Source organism: Callionymus lyra, chromosome 1 (genome assembly GCF_982586985.1).
Source record: "Callionymus lyra chromosome 1, fCalLyr1.hap1.1, whole genome shotgun sequence".
Classification (NCBI taxonomy): Eukaryota; Metazoa; Chordata; class Actinopteri; order Syngnathiformes; family Callionymidae; genus Callionymus; species Callionymus lyra.
Genome location: NC_141818.1, coordinates 45,359,838 through 45,381,961, shown reverse-complemented (window position 1 = coordinate 45,381,961; position 22,124 = coordinate 45,359,838). Strand labels below are relative to the sequence as shown.

The following is a 22,124-nucleotide window of genomic DNA, read 5'->3' as shown; positions in this document are numbered from 1 at the left end:
TATGATGCTGTTACAACATTGTTTAATGGATTCTGGTTTTGCTTTAATGGTTTTATTGGAAAAAAATACAGGTTATGAAATATATATATTTTTAAAGAATTTGAATCTTTGTTTATATATTTAAAATTAAAAACTATATAAATGTGTTTTTCAGTGTAACTCATGAACATTTGGTCGACATTGTGTTTCACGTGACATTTCTGAAATGTATTGGAATTCACTCATTGATGCTGAGTTACTAAAAGAAGCCACTCGATCACTTGATGGTTTCAAGATCTTCTAGATTTGTTTTAATCTTGTCCTTTAAACTGGTTAATTGCAAAAACATACACATTTTTTCTACACCTCATACACCTACGTAAAGTGTAGAATTTCCTATTACAATCAAACGATTAATAAAGCAAAGACGACTGAGCTCCAGTCGCTACATTAAAATGAACAAACATTTTTGTCTTTAACTCTAAAAAGGAACAGATTACTCTGGTATAATCCCAACCCGTAGTCGACGGGTTGAGTAGAAAATGAGTGAACTATCGCTTTAATAACACCATCAAAACATCCTTTGAATATGATCCGAAAATGGTATTTTTTTGTGACTAAATGTCCATCGCTGTCCTCATTCATGCGAGTGAAGTTTAAACGCCAGTTTGCCGCTCACGCTGTGACCTGTTTTGCGTGTCGATCGGTCACTTTACTTGCCAGCGATAAGCAGAACCGAATATTGACCATTTGCTAACTGCTAACTGCGATGCAAAACGAGCGGCGCGCTTCAGCGAATCGTCACGCTTCGCTCGCCTCTGCATCGACGTGGTTGTGTTCATGTTGTCGGATAATGTCTTCTTGTGTTACACCCTCTTCCTGCTCTCTCTCTCTCTCTTCGGATTCAACCCTTTGCTCAACTGTCTTCCACTTTTCACCGTCCACACGAGACTCCTTAATCACTCCCTGATTACCAGTCCTGATCTCCGTTTCTCCTCGCCTGCCTCCGTCGGCTCGTAATTAACAACTGTTGCCCGGCTTGATATTGGCGCCCGGCGCTCGCAGACACCTGTCCTCCTGCTCAGTGGCGCGAGCGGAATTGCCGCTGTGGACCTTCGCCGCCGACATCATCTGAGGACGGTGCAGCGAGATTTAAACGCCTCATTGCTGACGACTCGATGCTCCTGTTGTGCTTGAGACGGCAACAACAACCGACAAGATAGCGTTGTTAGATTTGTGCCTGCTCAGCGATTACTGCCACAGCAGCAGAGCACAGCAAAAAAAAAAAATGGAAACTTTATACTGTTGCAATGTTGCTCAGTTTTATCCATGTGTTGGGTTTGTTTCTTCACATTATTATTATTTTTGTTATTTAAATTTTAACTCCTCTATAACGTGTCTTTAGGTCATGTTTCTTTCAGTAGAACCAAAGGGGTATGTGTAGTATTGTCCAGTACCTGACTCTGGCGTTGTGATAGTGTAGTAACAAGTATATATGTGTAGTATTGTCCAGTACCTGACTCTGGCGTTGTGATTGTGTAGTAACAAGTATACAGTATATGTGTAGTATTGTCCAGTACCTGACTCTGGTGTTGTGGTACTGTAGTAACAAGTATATATGTGTAGTATTGTCCAGTACTTGACTCTGGTGTTGTGATTGTGTAGTAACAAGGATATATGTGTAGTATTGTCTAGGACTTGACTCCGGTGTTGTGATAGTGTAGTAACAAGTATATATGTGTAGTATTGTCCAGTACTTGACTCTGGTGTTGTGATAGTGTAGTAACAAGTATATATGTGTAGTATTGTCTAGTACTTGACTTTGGTGTTGTGATAGTGTAGTGACAAGGATATATGTGTAGTATTGTCTAGTACTTGACTCTGGTGTTGTGATAGTGTAGTAACAAGTATATATGTGTAGTATTGTCTAGTACTTGACTTTGGTGTTGTGATAGTGTAGTAACAAGGATATATGTGTAGTATTGTCCAGTACTTGACTCTGGTGTTGTGATAGTGTAGTAACAAGTATATATGTGTAGTATTGTCCAGTACTTGACTCTGGTGTTGTGATTGTGTAGTAACAAGGATATATGTGTAGTATTGTCTAGTACTTGACTTTGGTGTTGTGATAGTGTAGTAACAAGGATATATGTGTAGTATTGTCCAGTACTTGACTCTAGTGTTGTGATAGTGTAGTAACAAGTATATATGTGTAGTATTGTCTAGTACTTGACTTTGGTGTTGTGATAGTGTAGTAACAAGGATATATGTGTAGTATTGTCCAGTACTTGACTCTGGTGTTGTGATAGTGTAGTAACAAGTATATATGTGTAGTATTGTCCAGTACTTGACTCTGGTGTTGTGATAGTGTAGTAACAAGTATATATGTGTAGTATTGTCCAGTACTTGACGCTGGTGTTGTGATAGTGTAGTAACAAGTATATATGTGTAGTATTGTCCAGTACTTGACTCTGGTGTTGTGATAGTGTAGTAACAAGGATATATGTGTAGTATTGTCCAGTACTTGACTCTGGTGTTGTGATAGTATAGTAACAAGTATATATGTGTAGTATTGTCCAGTACTTGACTCTGGTGTTGTGATAGTGTAGTAACAAGTATATATGTGTAGTATTGTCCAGTACTTGACTCTGGTGTTGTGATAGTGTAGTAACAAGTATATATGTGTAGTATTGTCCAGTACTTGACTCTGGTGTTGTGATAGTGTAGTAACAAGTATATATGTGTAGTATTGTCCAGTACTTGACTCCGGTGTTGTGATAGTGTAGTAACAATTATATATGTGTAGTATTGTCCAGTACTTGACTCTGGTGTTGTGATAGTGTAGTAACAAGTATATAAGTGTAGTATTGTCCAGTACTTGACTCTGGTGTTGTGATACTGAAGTAACAAGGATATATGTGTAGTATTGTCCAGTACTTGACTCTGGTGTTGTGATAGTGTAGTAACAAGTATATATGTGTAGTATTGTCCAGTACTTGACTCTGGTGTTGTGATAGTGTAGTAACAAGTATATATGTGTAGTATTGTCCAGTACTAGACTCTGGTGTTGTGATAGTGTAGTAACAAGTATATATGTGTAGTATTGTCCAGTACTTGACTCTTGTGTTGTGATAGTGTAGTAACAAGGATATATGTGTAGTATTGTCCAGTACTTGACTCTGGTGTTGTGATAGTGTAGTAACAAGTATATATGTGTATTATTGTCCAGTACTTGACTCTGGTGTTGTGATACTGTAGTAACAAGGATATATGTGTAGTATTGTCCAGTACTTGACTCTGGTGTTGTGATAGTGTAGTAACAAGTATATATGTGTAGTATTGTCCAGTACTTGACTCTTGTGTTGTGATAGTGTAGTAACAAGGATATATGTGTAGTATTGTCCAGTACTTGACTCTGGTGTTGTGATAGTGTAGTAACAAGTATATATGTGTAGTATTGTCCAGTACTTGACTCTGGTGTTGTGATAGTGTAGTAACAAGTCTATAAGTGTAGTATTGTCCAGTACTTGACTCTGGTGTTGTGATACTGTAGTAACAAGGATATATGTGTAGTATTGTCCAGTACTTGACTCTGGTGTTGTGATAGTGTAGTAACAAGTATATATGTGTAGTATTGTCTAGGACTTGACTCTGGTGTTTTGATACTGTAGTAACAAGGATATATGTGTAGTATTGTCCAGTACTTGACTCTGGTATTGTGATAGTGTAGTAACAAGTATATACGTGTAGTATTGTCTAGGACTTGACTCTGGTGTTGTGATACTGTAGTAACAAGGATATATGTGTAGTATTGTCCAGTACTTGACTCTGGTATTGTGATAGTGTAGTAACAAGGATATATGTGTAGTATTGTCCAGTACTTGACTCTGGTATTGTGATAGTGTAGTAACAAGTATATATGTGTAGTATTGTCCAGTACTTGACTCTGGTGTTGTGATAGTGTAGTAACAAGTATATAAGTGTAGTATTGTCTAGTACTTGACTCTGATGTTGTGATAGTGTAGTAACAAGTATATATGTGTAGTATTGTCGAGTACTTGACTCTGGTGTTGTAGTATTTACAGACCACATTACTCTTGACAAAGTCGTAACTGCTTTCATTTGTTTTGAAAACCAAAATATGTCCAAACATCCGCTTTTAAAAGCTGCCGAAGTCGTCTGTATCCTCTCGTCCTCAGTCACCATCGGTCGATTTCACAGAATTTTATATTTCCTTTAACTGCGGAGTAAGAAAGGACCGCTGCCATCTAGTAGGTTTAATTGTCGCACAAAAATGAAGAAATGCTGTGAATATTTTCATGTTAATCGTGAAAAATTAAAAAAAATAAAAAATCACACTGTAACTGTAAACCATAAAATAACTGCAGTAAAAAAGGAAATATGTTTTAAATATATAAACTGTATATATATCTTTATATTTTTGTTCTAGTTCTAACAGCATATCATATTTTGACTCTATTCAGTATTTGTTTACTCAGTTTTTCATTTTATCTTCCACTCTCAGTACTTTGTATCTCCAGGCTTTACACCAATGAAAGGTTTCAAAGTACATAATAGTTGAATAGAATTGTTAAAATAATAACAAAAGATTCACATGAGTCATGGCTGCTCAAGTCAACCCATCATGTTACAAGATATAATAGTAACAAAAATAATACTGTTAAAAGGTTATTTAAATGTTACTTTAATCTCTCAATTTGACCGAGGTTGCATTAAAACTTAATGCAATACAGTCAACATCTAATCAGAGTTGTCACAAACCACCAAGTCCTAAGTCAAATCAGTTAGTTAGTCCGTTAGTGACTAAGTGAGTAAGTATTATTTGTAAAGTGCCTTTCTCAGACTAGTCTCACAAAGCCCTTGAACAATCAAAACAATACACAGGTAAAATATGTACAAATTTAAACACTTTTAAAAGCCAAGACACATAAGACGAACACAGGAGTCCCAGAAGATTAGGAAAAAGCACAAATAAGAAGTTCTTAAGATGTTTCTTGAAGGAGACAGTAGATCATAAAACACAGATGTTTCTTGAAGGAGTCAGTAGATCATCAAACACAGATGTTTCTTGAAGGAGTCAGTAGATCATCAAACACAGATGTTTCTTGAAGGAGTCAGTAGATCATCAAACACAGATGTTTCTTGAAGGAGTCAGTAGATCATCAAACACAGATGTTTCTTGAAGGAGTCAGTAGATCATCAAACACAGATGTTTCTTGAAGGAGTCAGTAGATCATCAAACACAGATGTTTCTTGAAGGAGTCAGTAGATCATCAAACACAGATGTTTCTTGAAGGAGTCAGTAGATCATCAAACACAGATGTTTCTTGAAGGAGTCAGTAGATCATCAAACACAGATGTTTCTTGAAGGAGTCAGTAGATCATCAAACACAGATGTTTCTTGAAGGAGTCAGTAGATCATCAAACACAGAGATGTTTCTTGAAGGAGTCAGTAGATCATCAAACACTGATGTTTCTTGAAGGAGTCAGTAGATCATCAAACACAGAGATGTTTCTTGAAGGAGTCAGTAGATCATCAAACACAGATGTTTCTTGAAGGAGTCAGTAGATCATCAAACACAGATGTTTCTTGAAGGAGTCAGTAGATCATCAAACACAGATGTTTCTTGAAGGAGTCAGTAGATCATCAAACACAGATGTTTCTTGAAGGAGTCAGTAGATCATCAAACACAGATGTTTCTTGAAGGAGTCAGTAGATCATCAAACACAGATGTTTCTTGAAGGAGTCAGTAGATCATCAAACACAGATGTTTCTTGAAGGAGTCAGTAGATCATCAAACACAGAGATGGTTCCAAAGCTTAGGAGCAACAGTCAGGAAGGATTTCTCTCCTCTGGTCCTGAACCGTTTTCAGGAACCATCAGTAGATTCTGATCCACAGACCTCAGAGCCCGAGCTGGGGTGTAAGGCTGGATCAGATCACTGATGGAAGGTCTGACCATGAATAGATCTGAAAGTAAGAACCAGAATTTTAAGGTTGATCCTGAAAGAAACTGGCAGCCAGTGAAGAGTTTTAAGGATCGGAGAAATGTGAGTTCTTCTACTAGAGCGGCTCAGAATTGTTGCTGCAGAGTTTTGTATCAACTCCAAGCGAGACAGATCCTTCTAGTTCAGACATGAAAATAAACTGTTACAATAGTCCAAAGACACAAACACATGGAATGTATGTGAGGTTTTGTTTTAAGATGAAATAATCGAGAGATTATGAATGTGTTTGTTGATGCAGGAAAAACACAGATATTATAAACATGCATTCGTTTGTTGTGCAACTGCGAAAAGTATTTTGTTCTTGAACTAAATGATCCGACACGATGATGAGTTCTCACAAGAGGTGACGTCCTGCCTGGAAATAATGTTGAAGTAGAAGTAGAATTTGGGAAGTTGGTGCCAGGATGTTCACAACCGTAAACGGAGTCACACAACCCACTGACCGCTGAACCCACTGGTGTCTCTGCTGCCAACTCGTTCTCTTTGACACATATAAACACAGTGTAGTTTCAAACACACCCCACACACATCCCCCACTGGAGACTGCATCCCTCGCACACTTCCATACCTCAGGCACAAACAGAGGAAGCTGTCGTTGCGGCAACATTTGCCGTTATAATAGCAAGGCGGGGGTTGGAGGAGGGGGGGGGGGGGGGGGGGGGCGACTTCTGCAAAAATAATCAGGATCTGGAAAAGAGCTGATATCAGGGAGATAATGGAGTCGCAAATTACTGCTGTGGGACATCGATGTGAGTCAGCTCCGACCAGTAAACACTCGACGATCCCAGCAGCGGCGACAAAGAGTTGCAGTGTGTGTGTGTGTGGGGGGGGGTGGGGGGGCGGGGGTCCTATTTTAGTTTTTTTAAACTCACTGAGGGGGCGTGGCAAAGTTTTCTCCCTGAATGCAGCAAATGACTGCAGCAGATTCTTTCCTAAACTTACGTTATTGTGCAACCTTTTCATGCAATAACGCCACACGTGTACTTCTAGATGATTACTCGGCAATTATCGCTGCCAAGGAGGTTATTCTGAACATCGGCGTCTCAGAATCAGAAACTTGTATTTCGCAACACAACGTTGGAACATTGTGGTGACATTACATAGTATAAAAAAAAATGAAATAACACAAATTCAATAAAAAGTGGGAAAAACAATACATTGAAGACAATAATAGACCATAACATCGCATATACATTAATAATGAATACTTATTTAAGAAAATAAACTACATTACATTTAATAAATCTATTTGTTAGAAAAACAACAAAGAAATGGTTGAATAAATTACTATAAAGCCTTTGAGAAATGTTGATAAAATAATATTTGGACTGGATAGATTACCATCTGGATCCTTGAAGGATGTGTGTGGAAGAGAGAGCTAACCATGTATTGATTTATGAAGATAATTCATATTTAGTTGAGTGAAAAATCACATGATAGTTGTAGATAATAGCAGTAATATATTTAATTTAAAAGCGCCTTTCAAAATACTGAAGGTCATTTTAAAGATACCGACGATAAAACCCCACGATACAATAAACCAGCAGGTTTGTAAACAAAAACAGTAAACGAGTACATGAGCAGCTTCTCAATATTGCATCCAATGCAAATACCTTTTTCAAACTCAAACAAGATTTTTTTTTCTACTACCTTTATGGTCTCCACCATTTTTTTTCCCAATTCAAGAAACTTCATAACACCCCGAGGGAAACCTAGTTGTACGTCTTCATCGAGGGATGAGGAGTCTCTGGAGGGCCGGACGTGGGCCGAGACCGCCAGACGTACCTCTTCGAACACTTGTTTCCACCTCCGGAGCACTGAGCTAACATGGGGGGGCCGGTGGGGGGTGAGGGAGAGAGACCTCACGGACGGCACCGGACCTGAATTATAGATGAGGCTCTCCACCAGACGCACACATGCTTTAAAGTCCACAACCCCACAGCTGTGTTTCCCACCGCACGCGAGGACGCGTCGGCCGCTGCAGGTTTTCACCGCCACAGCTTTTTTTTTCCTGCTTTGGCCGTTTTACTTGCGCAGACACTGCTTTGAACACTTTCCCAGTCCACGTGTTTGCATTATTAAACTTCTACTTTGCCGCCGGTTTTCCTTCAAAATCATCCTCACTGAGCCACTGGACTGTGAACCCAAGAAAAACAAATGCGGCAAAAAAAAGAAGGGACAAGAGGGAGTCCAGGGTTATTGTGTAGTGAAGGGAAGAGGCGAGGCGGCGGAGAATTGGCTGATATTTATGGTCGTGCCGAGGGGAGGATGAGCCAGAGCCAGATTCGCTCCTTCTCAAGCGGTGCAAGCACTTAAAATGTCAATACCCTATTTGTTATGTACACGGAGTCACACTTAAATTCCACTAATGGTTGATCAGTGGCGGCTTCATGTTAAGGAGCTTCGACGGATTTGAGTGGTTTGAACTGGTGATGGTCTGGTGAAGCTTCATGAAGCAGTGTCATTATTGTCAGAGTCCACTAGATGGCGGTCTCTACACAACTCTACTAATGTAACATCATTTTTAAACCGATGGCGCCACCTACTGACCTCTAAACAACATGACACTGCTTCATGAAGCATACATTAATAATGAATAATTATTTAAGAAATAAACTACTACTTATTAAATTTAATAAATCTATTTGTTAGAAAAACAACAAAGAAATGGTTGAATAAATTGCAATAAAGCCTTTGAGAAATTTTGATAGTATTAACAAGGACTGGATAGATTTCCATCTGGATCCTTGAAGGATGTGTGTGGAAGAGAGAGCTAACCATGTATTGTATTGTATTATTTAAACCTCCTAAAGGATATTTTTCAAAATAAACCGATGTATTGATATTGAACCGATGTATTTTTACAAAGCAGGAACTAAAACCTTTTAGTTCCTGCTTTGCGGTGTTTGGAGAGCTGCAAATAAACATTTGTCTTCTTACCTCCGCAACACAAAAAAAACAACCAGTTTATTCGTTCTATGGAATGATTTAGCTCCAGACTATACTGGTGGATAAAAATAACAATACAAATCCATTAGACGTTTGTGAGTCAATCCTGTAATAAGATTGATTTAATGAGTTGAGGAAACCAGTGCTAAAAGTAAAGTGAATAAATCGATTTAAAAAATAAAACACAGTTTGTGGTCGTCAAACCGCTTTTAATATTACATTGCTATAATAATCAAATGCACCAACACAGCTTTTATTTTTCTGATCCGTATTTGCCATTTTTGTTTGAAACTAGTAAACAGTTGTTCAAAACAAAGTAAAACAGTGCAGAGACCCTCTAGTGGGCTCTGAAAATAATGACACTGTTTCATGAAGCTTCAGCACTATCAATTTCAAAACTAGTCCTGTCTAGGATCAGCTGGACCTTCGCAAAAACAACCATTTCCGGGACCCTATAGAGTCAATTAATGTTGTAAATGTCCTAATATAAGTAAAATTATATACCAAAGTCAAAGATCTACAGAGAAAAATGAGATAAAATCGACTAATTTTGGTGAGAGTCGGACACTTTGACTCCCACTGGATCCTCATTCATGGGAAGTCGGGCGAGTCAAGGTGGCTCAGGCTTTAGTAGAATCTTAAAACTACAACAAACAGAATAAATATTGAAACAGTGCAGGGAGGAGGAAAAAATGTTGGGCTTTTGTGAAGCCTCCACTTTATATTACTAATAATGTTAGAGTTAAACCAACAAAAGCACAAGATAATAAGAGGAATTCATACAAATATTAGTTAACGTACGGCAATAATGAAGATAAAAAACTAATCAAACGACAGGAAATACAAGTTAGTGAGTCGATCTCATTAGCAATAAGGAAATGAAAAGCAAGTCAAATGCTTACATAGACGATAAAAAGAAGCAGTTACATTAACTTTTATACTTGAAAAAAAAAGACATTTCAACCTTTTTCTGAATGCGAGAAACTGTTCTATAAATTGATAAATCTCTATCTGATTGAGAATTGACGTCGGGATTTTAGGGCCATGAAAATTGAGCGATTTACTTGTATATTGGTATAAATTTTATGTGAATATTTCCTTCATTGAAGTGTATGTTTAAAAGAAGAACAGATATTAAAAAAATATCATATATACTAAGGCTTAGTTTGTTCAACTCTTTGGATGAATATATTTGCTTTGATTCACTCGGACAAACTTCATTTCACTTTTTAACTCGTATATAAACACAGAGAATTTTTAATCAAATAAATTCCAGCCACGTCTCCTGCTCGTCCTTCACATTTCTAAGAGTTTCCAAAAGAAGTTGTTGAAGGAAGAAAATATTTCAGGATTTATTTCTTTAAAAAAATAAAACATTTGTTATTGTTGGGGGTGTTTGTTCGAGCTGTTTTTTTTCTGGGCTTTAAACGTAGACTGGACTTGAAAACAATGTCAAACAGATTCTATGAATAGGCTGAAGGCGTGGCTTCACACACACACACACACACACACACACACACACAAACACACAGCCAGAGATACATTTTTTGGTTGTGAAACCTTCAAATTCTCTGGTGGTGCTATTTCATCACTCCCGCTGCTGTGGTTGTTGCTTTCCAAACCCTCCGGGGGTGACCCAAACTCTTCACCCTGAATAAATATCCCGACGGCGACGGGGTCAGAAGAAAGAAGGATATTTGTTGAGCTGAGCAGAAGGGATATAAAAACTTTCTGTGTGGCTGACCTAGATTAGATAAGTGGAGCATGTGGGGTTTTTTTTTTTTTTAGGAGCGGTCAACGCTTCAGCTGCTCTGATACGTGAATCAAAGCTCTTTGTTGTGTTAACACGGAACAAGATTCACAAAATACCTTCTTCATTTCGATGTGTCGTCCGGTGTGAGCACCATTTATGGTCCACCCTGTCATTTCGGGTCCCAGTGTAGGTACAAATTTGGTCCCCCCTACAATATCTGTCCCCCCCACTTCCTACGTGATGAGGTCACACGCTGCATATGCGAACGTCTCTTTAAAATATTTCGAATGGGTTAAAGAAACGTCAACAGAACGTTTACATGATACTTTTTTACCACATAAAATATTTATATTGACAAGAAGACGATCTTCGTCAACATAATCACTTTCGGTTCGTTCATTTCCTGGTCTGACGATCATGTGACTTTTGCTGTGTCTCAAATCGCATACTACTCTTAGTATACTAGAAGTTAGTATGCATCAGTTTAGTGTACGTACTAACTAGTACGCAAATTCTCTACAGATAGTATGTCTCAAATCAAACTCTGCTGCTACACACTAACCGGAAATCACATGACAGCTTCTTCTTCTACTTCAATATAACGATGTTTCAACCAACTGTTTGAACGCTATCGCCACCTGCTGGCAGCACGTTTTGCAAGTTTGGAAAAAGAAGTAAAGAAAAAATATGAGAATCTAAATAATCGCGAGATATTTACGCTGGTATCAGCACCGAAGACGTGTTTAACACACTAAAAATACTAACTTTTAGTACGCTAGTATGCGATTTGAGACACAGCATTTGACACAAACAGGAAGTGCCCGCGCTACATGTGACGAAGCTGCTGATTGGCTGAAGCTGTTTTACTAATAATAACGCACAACTGTACAAGGCAATACAAACATTCGATTTCTGAAATAATTTGCTTTTCAAATAACAAAAATGTTAGAATATTTCCCTTCTACTACCTGTCTGTATCATAAACACCTACGTAATTATTTAGTTTTCATTTCGATTTATTTTATTTCCGGTTTAAATCCATTATTAAATGTACATAAGACATGATATGTTAAGACAAAATTAATGGATCTGAACGAAATATTCTTCTTCGTTATCAAAGGAATCCATGATTAAAATGAATAAACGTAGAAGTGCAACGTTGACGTGACGGGGAAGCAACTTATTTTTGCTTCCGCATTAAAGCCTGAAGCTGAAACTCAGGGAGTCGCTGCACTTGAATGTTGAAAACAAACACACAATCCCCTCTGGTGATCTCTTTATGTTGTCTGAGTCATTCCTCTTCTCCCTCGGCTGGACGTCCACACTATTTCTCTTCTCCTCCCCTGTTCCTACCAACTTCTTCTTCACCCCGACTGTGTTCCAAGAGCTGCTTTCGACACACAAATACACACTTGTTCCTCTAAAAGGAGGACGGGGGGGGGGGAGGGGAGTCCACGAATAAATGGTAAAAATGAACCTCTAGTTTCCAAAGTTCTTGACCGGACGTTGTTTTCTCGCAGGATGAAAATGCGACGGCACCGGGTGTTCTTGCTGTGCACGGTGGGCCTGTGCGTCATCTCCTTCCTGCACTACTACAAGGCCCTGCACTACGTGTCGCTGCTGCGCGAACTCTCCGCGCCGTACCCCAACATCAAGTCCTTCATCATGGTCACCGGCTTCTTCTGGAGGGAGAAGGGCGCCGCCTCCACCCCCATAAGCCCCGCCACGCCCGAGGAGGCTCCGCCCATCCCCGTCCTCGGTCACCGAGGGGACGGCAAGGCCAGAGGGGGAGCGGTGGGACTGGGGATGGACGACGGCGGGGACGGCGTCGGCGGACTGGAGATGAGGCTGAGGGAGGAGCCGGAACCTCCGCACCCTTGGGAGAAGCCAGAGGAGAGCAAGCGAGGGGTGACGCCTAATGAGGTACGAGGGTGTCTGCGTTTCAATTATGTGTGAATCGTGAACCAAACTCCATTGCGTTGTTAGTGTATTCACTGTGTTTTTAAACCAAGACACAAAAACAAATGTGTTTGAAGTATCCCTTGTGTTGTCTCTACGTCAAGGTGAACGTCCTCCCTGGCTTCCATGAATACATATGCAGTGGTGAAGGTCGTTCACCTTGACCCAGAGGCAACACGACGGCTACAACAATCACATTTGTTTCAGGCCTTCGGGTCGCCTTGAGCCTAAAGGCAACACAAGGGATACAATAAACACATTTGTTTTTCGGGTCGCCTTGAGCCTAAAGGCAACACAAGGGATACAACAAACACATTTGTTTTTCGGGTCGCATTGAGCCTAAAGGCAACACAAGGGATACGACAAACACATTTGTTTTTCGGGTCGCCTTGAGCCTGAAGGCAACACAAGGGATACGACAAACACATTTGTTTTTCGGGTCGCCTTGAGCCTAAAGGCAACACAAGGGATACGACAAACACATTTGTTTTTCTGTTTGGTGTTTTTCCATTTTATGACCGTGTTAGACTTTTCCAAAGTTACTTACATTTTCATTAACTTACAGTTATCCAGTGTCCATGTTTTTTTTTAACTGGTGAAGTAGTAGTAGTAGTAGTAGTAGTAGTAGTTGTAGTAGTAGTATCATCCTGGCTTCTCAATGGTTTTAAGTAGTGATGCTCTGATGAAGCTTCATGAAACAGTGTCAAGTTATTTAGAGGTCAGTAGGTGGCGCCATCAGTTTAAAAATGATGTTTCATTAGAACAGTTGTTCAAAACAAAGAAAAATAGTGCAGAGACGCCATCTAGTGGACTCTGAAGATAATGACACTGCTTCATGAAGCTTCATCAACACATCACTACCATCTAGTGAACTCTGAAGATAATGACACTGTTTCATGAAGCTTCATCAACACATCACTACCATCTGGTGAACTCTGAAGATAATGACACTGTTTCATGAAGCTTCATCAACACATCACTACCATCTAGTGAACTCTGAAGATAATGACACTGCTTCATGAAGCTTCATCAACACATCACTACCATCTAGTGAACTCTGAAGATAATGACACTGTTTCATGAAGCTTCATCAACACATCACTACCATCTAGTGAACTCTGAAGATAATGACACTGTTTCATGAAGCTTCATCAACACATCACTACCATCTAGTGGACTCTGAAGATAATGACACTGTTTCATGAAGCTTCATCAACACATCACTACCATCTAGCGAACTCTGAAGATAATGACACTGTTTCATGAAGCTTCATCAACACATCACTACCATCTAGTGAACTCTGAAGATAATGACACTGTTTCATGAAGCTTCATCAACACATCACTACCATCTAGTGGACTCTGAAGATAATGACACTGTTTCATGAAGCTTCATCAACACATCACTACCATCTAGCGGACTCTGAAGATAATGACACTGTTTCATGAAGCTTCATCAACACATCACTACCATCTAGTGAACTCTGAAGATAATGACACTGTTTCATGAAGCTTCATCAACACATCACTACCATCTAGTGGACTCTGAAGATAATGACACTGTTTCATGAAGCTTCATCAACACATCACTACCATCTAGCGGACTCTGAAGATAATGACACTGTTTCATGAAGCTTCATCAACACATCACTACCATCTAGTGAACTCTGAAGATAATGACACTGTTTCATGAAGCTTCATCAACACATCACTACCATCTAGTGGACTCTGAAGATAATGACACTGTTTCATGAAGCTTCATCAACACATCACTACCATCTAGTGAACTCTGAAGATAATGACACTGCTTCATGAAGCTTCATCAACACATCACTACCATCTAGTGAACTCTGAAGATAATGACACTGCTTCATGAAGCTTCATCAACACATCACTACCATCTAGTGGACTCTGAAGATAATGACACTGCTTCATGAAGCTTCATCAACACATCACTACCATCTAGTGGACTCTGAAGATAATGACACTGCTTCATGAAGCTTCATGCCCCCTCTATGGACTGTTCTCTCTCCTGGCAGAAGGTTCCGCAGCATCGGCTGCTGAAAAGAAAGATTTAGAATCAGCTTCTTTCCTCCGGCCATCAGACTGCTGAATAAAAACATGACTTGAACTTTGCAATATTTTAAATATTATGTATTTATTCTATTTATAACATATTCGCACTATTGTTAACTTATTTGTATTTATACTTTATATACTTTTAATTATTATATGCAATATTTATAATGTGATTTATTTATTTTGTTTTTACTACATTGCACTATTTTTAACTTATCAATATTTATATTTATACTTTTTATATATACGTCTCTCTGCTGTGTTTTTTTAACGGTTGCCAAGCAACCAAATTTCCGTTGCCAGTTTCACTGTGTTTTCTGTGCATAAAAGAAAGTCTAAAGTCTTCATCAGACCATCACTAGTTATACGTAGAGTACTAGAGATCAAATTAGATATTCATGTTAAATATTCGTTCGTAACATTTTTCAATTATTTTGAGCTCATGAGGGGCCGCATAGATGGAGTCAGGGGGCCACATGTAGATTGTTACTGACAATTCTTGAGGTATATCTTTATTAAATCCACAAATACTTTATTATATGTACGAACGTAGTTCATCTCAGGGGCTAATTGTGTTGTTTTTTTCTTGAACTAGTCAATAATTCATCACTCAATCGTTAACTTTGGTATGTTTCGTGATTTATGGATCTTAAAACCAGTCTTGACCAGATTCTAAGGTGTGTTTTCGTGGCCAAATGGCCTTCGCCAAGAATCCGTGACGCTCTTATCTCGCTCGTAGGTTTGAGGAAAGCTGATAAGGAATATAAATCAGTGCCTGAGGAGGCTTTTATAAGTTTGCGTGAGGTTATGGATCGTATCTCTGCCGTTATCATCCACAGCAGTATTTATGTCTTTGCCCCAGTTTTTCTAATCTGCTCAAAACATTACTCACTTTGACCAATACATGTTTACCTCGGAGACGCTGATCACTGGTGATCCTTTGATCGTCTCGTAGTTTCCAAGTTATGAAGCGCTCAACTCTAGGTTACCTTCTTGCTGCTCTCATCCCGATCCTGCTCAAAATCATCTACATTTTTCACTATCGAGTCGATTTTCAGTTTAATTTGTTTTTAGGTTATTTAACGCACTATAATTACTTTGTATCAAAAACATGATTTGTTCATTTTTCTATCATCGTTTCCCAATAGATTAACAATTCCAGGCTAAAAAGAAGACACTTATTTTCTATCCTTTATATGTTTATTTACCATTATATGTGTTTTTTCCTGTTTGTATTATTTGTCCCACGCTCTTGAACGCACCAAACTCCATTGCATTGTGTTTTTAAACAAAGTGAGGTTCATTTGTGTTATCCAATGGTCAAAGGTGACCCGAAGACCGAAAAACAAATGTGTTTGTGGTATCCCTAGTGTTGCCTTGAGCCTGAGACAACACAAGGGACACCAGAAACACATTTGTTTTTGGGCCTTTGGGTCACCTTGACCCGGATACAACACAAGGGATACCACAAACACATTTTTTTCCGGCCTTTGGGTCACCTTGACCCAAGACAACATGAGGGATACCACAAACACATTTGTTTTAAGGCCTTTGGGTCACCTTGACCCGGATACAACACAAGGGATACCACAAACACATTTTTTTCCGGCCTTTGGGTCACCTTGACCCAAGACAACATGAGGGATACCATAAACACGTTTGTTTTTGGGCCTTTTGGGTCACCTTGACCCAGAGACAACACGAGGGATACCACAAACACATTTGTTTTTGGGCCTTTGGGTCACCTTGACCCAGAGACAACACGAGGGATACCACAAACACATTTGTTTTAAGGCCTATGGGTCACCTTGACCCCGAGACACCACGAGGGATACCATAAACACATTTGTTTTTGGGGCCTTTTGGGTCACCTTGACCCAGAGATAACACAAGGGATACCATAAACACGTTTGTTTTTGGGGCCTTTTGGGTCACCTTGACCCAGAGAAAACACAAGGGATACCATAAACACTTTGTTTTTGGGGCCTTTTGGGTCACCTTGACCCAGAGAAAACACAAGGGATACCATAACACTTTGTTTTTGGGGCCTTTTGGATCACCTTGACCCAGAGAAAACACAAGGGATACCATAAACACTTTGTTTTTGGGGCCTTTTGGGTCACCTTGACCCAGAGAAAACACAAGTGGTACCACAAACACATATTTTTCGGGCCTTCGGGTCACCTTGACCCCGAGATAACAAAAGGGTTAACCCAGTATTTATTTTTGGCTCTATCTCTTCAACCTCTTTCCAAACGATCTCTCACATCAATGTCGTCTCATTTGATTCGTCAACAACAAACATTTTCAACAATAATCAATATTTTCAAAACTACTTTTATAGACATTTTTCTTGCACTCGAGAGAATCGATAATATGTCATAAATTCAAGACGGATTCTTGATATTCAGAAGCCATTAGTGCTGCTTGAATGCTGAGAAAAGACTTCTAGTCACTTAGAAATACCAGCAGTTTCAGAAAGATTTCACCTCCATTATCTTCCTAAACTTATAAACTCTACAGTTTCTTCTTCTGTGGTCATTATGGGATGTTTGTTAAAGTCTTGTCATGTTCAGTTTGTTCCTCTCCAGTGTTTTAACTGCTGTAACATGAACACGATATTAATCACCAGCAGTTGAGCCGCGAACTCTGTCCACTGCAGTGACTAATGTGAATATAAATAGACTTTAAAATGCCTTGTGTGTGCCTGGTGTGTGTGTGCCTGGTGTGTGTGTGTGTGCCTGGTGTGTGTGCCTGGTGTGTGTGTGCCTGGTGTGTGTGTGCCTGGTGTGTGTGTGTGCCTGGTGTGTGTGTGTGCCTGGTGTGTGTGTGCCTGGTGTGTGTGCCTGGTGTGTGTGTGCCTGGTGTGTGTGTGTTAGCCTGGTGTGTGTGTGTGCCTGGTGTGTGTGTGCCTGGTGTGTGTGTGTGCCTGGTGTGTGTGTGCCTGGTGTGTGTGTGCCTGGTGTGTGTGTGTGCCTGGTGTGTGTGTGCCTGGTGTGTGTGTGCCTGGTGTGTGTGTGTGCCTGGTGTGTGTGTGCCTGGTGTGTGTGTGTGCCTGGTGTGTGTGTGCGCCAGTGTGTGTGTGCGCCAGTGTGTGTGTGCGCCAGTGTGGGCATATGTGTTTGTGTAGGCATGTTTGTGTAGGCATGTGTGCGTTTAAATGCTTGTGTAGGCATGTGTGCGTGTGCGTGTGAGCCCTTTTGTATTTGTAGGCATGTGTGTGTGTAAGTACTTGTGTTTGTGTAGGTATATGTTTGTGTAAGTACTTGTGTTTGTGTAGGCATGTGTGCGTGTAAGTGCTTGTGTTTGTGTAGGCATGTGTGTAAGTGCTTGTGTTTGTGTAGACATGTGTGTAAGTGCTTGTGTTTGTGTAGACATGTGTGTAAGTGCTTGTGTTTGTGTAGACATGTTTGCGCATAAGTGTTTGTGTTTGTGTAGACATGTTTGCGTCTAAGTGCTTGTGTTTGTGTAGACATGTGTGTGTGTAAGTACTTGTGTTTGTGTAGGCATGTGTGCGTGTAAGTGCTTGTGTTTGTGTAGACATGTGTGTAAGTGCTTGTGTTTGTGTAGACATGTGTGTGTCTAAGTGTTTGTGTAGGCATGTGTGTGTGTAAGTGCTTGTGTTTGTGTAGACATGTTTGCCTATAAGTGTTTGTGTTTGTGTAGTTATGTTTGCGTATAAGTGCTTGTGTTTGTGTAGACATGTGTGCGTATAAGTGTTTGTGTTTGTGTAGTTATGTTTGCGTATAAGTGCTTGTGTTTGTGTAGACATGTGTGCGTATAAGTGCTTGTGTTTGTGTAGGGATATTTGTGTGTAAGTGCTTGTGTTTGTGTAGACATGTTTAAGTATAAGTGTTTGTTTAGACATGTGTGCGTATAAGTGCTTGTGTTTTTGTAGGGATATTTGTGTGTAAGTGCTTATGTTTGTGTAGACATGTGTGCGTATAAGTGCTTGTGTTTGTGTAGGCATGTTTGCGTATAAGTGTTTTTGTTTGTGTAGGCATATGTGTGTGTAAGTTCTTGTGTTTGTGTAGACATGTGTGGATGAGTTGTGTGTGTGATTTTGTTTCTTTTATAAGGTTGTTCTATTGTGTGCGCTCGTGTATGTGTGACGACACAAAAGTAGAAAAATAAGTGAACAAAAGATTTATTATATAATTGATTGATTTAAATACAAACATACTTGAAATGATTGACATCACAATACTTTTCAATTGTACGACACAAACACATGATTGACAAGTTATTGTATTTTAATCCGTCGTTTCTTGTTCTCTTCTCAAGGGGAGACCCGACGACAACCCGGACCCCAGGATCCCCAGCGTCCCGGACCAGCCGGTCAGACAAGAACCCCAGGATGTACCTGTCGTGCGAAAAGATGCGGCGCCTTCGAAAAAAGACCGTTCGAGGGTCTCCACGGACTTCATGGGCGACATCCACACGCGAACCCACCAGCTCCAGGACGACAGGACGCACTACTTCGTCCGGACCAAGGCCGGGGCCCTCTGCTTCAGGCAGGGGACGGAGGTGGCCAACCCCAAGGAGAACTCTGGGAAAGCAGGGGTCGCGGGCGGCGCGCTGGAAAGCGAGCGGTCGGGGGCCGCGGGACAGCGAAGACCTCTGGAGGTCCAGCAGCCGTCCTCCAACGCCCCCAAGGCCAAGTCGAAAGTCCGGGGCGGCAGGCGGCTGGTGAAGTGCGTGTGCCGCCCGGGGTGGCACGGCCCTTACTGCGGGGTCCCCACCATGGTGTATCACTCCAACCTGCCCACCAAGGAGAGGCTGACGCCCAGAGAGACCCCGCGCCGGGTCATCAACGCCATCAACGTCAACCACGAGTTCGACCTGCTGCACGTTCGCTTTCATGAACTGGCGCAGTCGGTCGACCTGTTCCTGGTCTGCGAGTCCAACTTCACCGCCTACGGGGAGAAGCGCCCGCTGACGTAAGTGTTGGACCTGAAGACGCTGGAGTCACAGCAAGAAGGTTGCTGGTTCCATCGCAGAGGCAACCTGTTTCTCCCCGTGTTGTGTGGGTTTACTCCGGGCACTCCGGTTTCCTCCCACAGTCCAAAAACATACAGAGGTTGATTGAGAACTTTGTGGAAATTGTCCATAGGTATGAGTGTGTGTGTGAATGGTTGTCTGTCTTTGTGTGTCCTGTGACAGACTGGCGTCCTGTCCAGGTGTCCCCTGCCTCTCGCCCTATGATACTGGGATAGGCTCCAGTCTCCCCGCGACCCCTGTAAAGGATAAAGCGGGTGAAAATGAAGGAATGAATGAATACAAATAATAATAATAATAATAATTTAATAAACTGGCGTCCTGTCCAGGGTGTCCCCCTGCCTCTCACCCTATGATACTGGGATAGGCTCAAGTCTCCCCGCAACCCTGGTAAGGGATAAAGTGGTAGACAATGAATTAATGAATTAATAATAATAATAATAATAATAATAATAATAATAATAATAATAATAATAATAATAATAATAATATAAATATAAACTGGCGTCCTGTCCAGGGTGTCCCCTGCCTCTCACCCTATGATACTGGGATAGGCTCCAGTCTCCCCGCGACCCCTGTAAAGGATAAAGCGGGTGAAAATGAAGGAATGAATGAATACAAATAATAATAATAATAATAATATAGACTGGCGTCCTGTCCAGGGTGTCCCCTGCCTCTCGCCCTATGAAGCTGGGATAGACTCCAGTCTCCCCGCGACCCCTGTAAAGGATAAAGCGGGTGAAAATGAAGGAATGAATGAATACAAATAATAATAATAATAATAATAATATAGACTGGCGTCCTGTCCAGGGTGTCCCCTGCCTCTCGCCCTATGAAGCTGGGATAGACTCCAGTCTCCCTGCGACCCTGGTAAGGGATAAAGTGGTAGACAATGAATGAATGAATAAATGAACACAATCTGATCCAATCGTAATGTTGTTCATCCAAAATTCAAATTCTTATACATTTTCTTCTCACTCTTAGGTGTCCAGTGAAGTAAAAGTTGTCTCTTTGGAATTCCAGGCAAAAATGAACGTCCATATGACGGTTGTGAGCCGCGATCTCGTTTCCTTCGTCCCTCTCGTCCAAAAAGACGATTAAAAACATCAAAATACCGTCTGTAACGTCCATCTTGTAATAAAGCTCTGACGTGCGACACTGTAGCTCAAGGACAAGCCAAAGGAGCAAAGAGCTAAAATATGACAAAAAAAACTTTGAATAAAAAAAGCAAGTCAGAATAGTAAAGAAAGAAATATCAGCGTAAAATAAACCTGGCACTTTTATAAACCTTTCATGTATAAGAAACTGATGGGAACATAACTTATTCCTCTAAATATGATGCCAATAATTTCGGTGGGCAAGACATTTTTCATGAAAGTAAAAACAAAAAAACAGAAACAAAAAAAATATATATATACATTTAGAGTTAATACAATAATAAACGCAATATTCAATTGTAAGCGGTCGGAAAGAATGTACAGTCAAAGGTGTGCTGTAGCTTCTGCTGAAAACATTTTAAAGATCAACTAATGTGTTGATTTAAGTCTTAGTTAAATGTTAAACCTCTATTGTATCATCAGTGTCTGTTTCCACAAAAATCATTTTTTCATTGAAATATGGACGTTAGAAAATGATCTTAAGCCCCGCCCACTGCTTATTCACCACAACCACGCCCACTCTGCTGTAATTGGTCAAGCATTGAGGTTGGTCACCGCGCGTCAGCAATCGTCTTCATCTCTAAGGGACTCGTTGTAGAAACAAAGTGGGGAGTGATAACAAATGGCTGGAGGAGGAGTGAAGCCGTTATTACTTCATAATTGACTCCGCTCTCGTAACCTCTCGTTCGCCCAGATTTCAGAGCAACTTTATAAAGTAATAAGTTCAAAACAAGATCATGATGCGGGAGGAAGACTTCAACATTTGAAACATGTGAGGAGAGTTGGAGTTGACATTAGTTGACCCTTAAAAATCCTTGCATTTTTTTTCAACGTTTTCAATACAAGTTGTTACAGACGAGCAGTTTAGAGGCATTTGGATGTTGTACGTGTCTTTTCTGGGCTGTCACTTCAAGCTCCAAAGCTATCTTTGTGCTTTATCTAAAGCTGAGCAGGTGTTTATAATTCATCAACCGACAATAAAACGTGGTCTTGGTCCACCAACGTTACTTGTATTAGGTAAAAACTTCTCTGAAGTTGTAAGATAGCACCTCAAAAAAGGTGTCAAGATGCCTTCCTTGCCAGTTCTCAATGACTTGTTTAGGTGTAAATTGGACAAAATAATGTTTTGTGTTAGTAACACTTCAGGTGTGTTTAAAAAAAGAATCTGACTCACACACTGCATATTGAGTTTTCTCCATGTGGCTCCAATTATTCTCAACT

General features: G+C 40.3%; 2 protein-coding genes across 3 annotated transcripts in view; one reads left to right on the top strand and one right to left on the bottom strand.

Moving 5' to 3' along the window:
- The window catches only part of sun2 (Sad1 and UNC84 domain containing 2), a 332,438-nt gene that overhangs the window by 213,405 nt on the left and 96,909 nt on the right, over positions 1 to 22,124 (bottom strand). The window lies entirely within an intron of this gene.
- mgat3b (beta-1,4-mannosyl-glycoprotein 4-beta-N-acetylglucosaminyltransferase b) overlaps positions 1 to 22,124 on the top strand; it is a 57,404-nt gene that overhangs the window by 29,656 nt on the left and 5,624 nt on the right. For both annotated transcript variants that reach the window (XM_087809894.1, XM_087809903.1), the window contains exons 2-3: positions 12,231 to 12,633; positions 19,033 to 19,688. In XM_087809894.1, coding sequence (XP_087666020.1) covers positions 12,232 to 12,633; positions 19,033 to 19,688 — 1,058 coding nt within the window. In that variant the 5' untranslated portion in view covers position 12,231. The remainder of the gene's footprint in view (positions 1 to 12,230; positions 12,634 to 19,032; positions 19,689 to 22,124) is intronic.